At 44.3% G+C, this 2,111-nt stretch overlaps 1 protein-coding gene across 1 annotated transcript; it reads right to left on the bottom strand.

Annotated features, from left to right (window-relative positions):
* Nucleotides 1-60: 60 nt before the first annotated feature.
* On the bottom strand, nt 61-1,972 carry SARC_14786 (hypothetical protein). The gene is made up of 4 exons (XM_014291081.1): nt 1,875-1,972; nt 1,591-1,719; nt 693-792; nt 61-123 (listed from the first exon to the last, which is right to left on the bottom strand). The coding sequence occupies exons 1-4, from the start codon at nt 1,887-1,889 to the stop codon at nt 74-76; spliced, it is 294 nt and encodes a 97-aa protein (XP_014146556.1). The 5' UTR covers nt 1,890-1,972; the 3' UTR covers nt 61-73.
* Nucleotides 1,973-2,111: the final 139 nt, after the last annotated feature.

Here is a 2,111-nt window from a genome sequence, read left to right as displayed (position 1 = left end):
TATAGTGTATGTATGGGTATGTATATATATATACATGTTTATACGTGTATAGGAATAGCTCTGACCTCTCCCTCTATCCGCGTTGCGATGTGTCGTGGTACCGAAAGTGTAGTGGCATCCCTCCTGTACAGACGGTATTGGTTAATCAGTATGCAGTATCTCTACGGTACAATAAGGTACCTTATATATTATATATTATATCTTAAGCTATCAGGAGATTAGATCGCTCTGCTAGTCTCTCGCTTTTTTCCATTGAACTACTTAGCAGTTGTTCTAATTCGCTAATTTGACAGTAGTGCAACCAATTCAGTGTTGCGGCGTGCCGTGGTACTTGAAGAGCAATGGCATTCCCTCTGTGCGAATCATTTTGTATGATATCACAATTGAGAAATAAATCTCACTTTGGTAATCAAACTGCGTCCATTCTGGTGCAATCCGAGGTCATAGCATTTTGTAGGAGTTGTGATAAGTACATACTTCAATATCCGCGTGTGGTAATTTTAGTCCCTACATCGGCAGAGACAATACTTATCAGCGCGTCGATGCCATAGAGCGGCGATTGTGTCTATGTGATAGTATCAGCCAGATGTTTGCGCAGTATGAAAATACATGCAATATGTGAACACGGCACGGCACAATGTGCCAGAAGGAGCTGTGTGCATATGAATACAGAACAATCTAAAGTGCCACACCTGTCTTGTTGCCACCATGCTTGTCGAAGAGATCAACCAGTACCAGCGACCCAGGAGGGTGGTAGGGGGCGACGCACAGCAAAGTGTTGGGATTGATCATCTGCAATCGAATAACTGAGCGTTTAATCATGGTTCACGCCGCCGCCTTGCATCATTTTGACGTTGGTTTATCAGCACATGAGATATGGCAGCCAGCATGGTTCATGTACCTGTGCGAGTCTTTACTCCATACATAACATCAACTGCAACACGAAGCACGCGGCCGAATGTAGTGAATTGATATACATGCCATGAAACCACACGTCAATATATGAGACCATATGCTACACAACAAGTCACCTAATGAAACTAATTCGGCCATCCGCCACACATCACATAGATCTAACTACTACTGGTAGGATGGCTATTGATTGTGTGGAATAAAGGTCCGACCAGACTATATCACTTTCTTGGGGCTGGTTACCTGGGGTGCAATACACTTCAAGAACTGTTATTGGACCACCTCATTCAAAACCCAGCTCACAAAGATCTGATATACGTGCACGTGAGATCTTAAAGTCTGGCCAGACAACGTCCGTCATTTCTTATATACATGAATACCTAAATAGATACACTGTCGGTCTACATATGCTCGCAAACGTAGGTCACGATAAGGAAAACGAACGGCACACATGGTCGCCTGTACAGTGAACTAATAACAGGCCAATGTAGGCGATGGGCTGGTCCAGAGAGATGTTTATAATCGCGCGTGTAACCGCTGTGTTGAAATATACCGCAATGCGCTCAGCCGCGATCGGCCAATGTAGCAACTATATGAGCACTTATTCACGGTCTAAGAATCACACGTGTGTGTATATACGCAACCGTGTTTAAAATAGCTCTTAGATACGATACACACCTTCGCCTCCACCATGTACTGGCCAAAGCCTATGTAGGCAACTGACCGGTTCAGAGTGGTGCCCACAATCGCACACGTTGTTCCTGGTGTGCCGTTGTCAGGGACTATTCGGTCTACGCGTAGGTAGTCCTGAAGTGTGAGTAATCCGAAAGGTCTTTAGAACTGAACACAAAACGCTATTTAAATACAAGTCTTCGTCTGTTCTGAATTGATTCGGGCTCTTTCTGATTGTGAACTGCGAAACGTTATACTGCAATAGGTGGCTATTTAATACGGATGTGTACCTGTTTCAAAGTCATTCCCAGTGCTCCTGCAGGGCTGTCGCACAGTGCTTTGAAGGCGTCGAGTGAACCCTCCAGACCACTGCTGGGTCTATCAATATGAGAGTGTACGATGTTAGTAGCGCAGCAAGTGTATATTGATTTTGACTGATACACGTGTACATGTACGTGTAAACAAACGAATGAGATGCATGCTATATTCGATGACTGCTATGCTATCCCGTGGCTTCGTAAAATATT

This window comes from Sphaeroforma arctica, assembly GCF_001186125.1.
Source record: "Sphaeroforma arctica JP610 unplaced genomic scaffold supercont1.5107, whole genome shotgun sequence".
In the NCBI taxonomy this organism is placed as follows: domain Eukaryota; class Ichthyosporea; order Ichthyophonida; genus Sphaeroforma; species Sphaeroforma arctica.
This window is presented reverse-complemented; position numbering and strand designations above follow the sequence as displayed.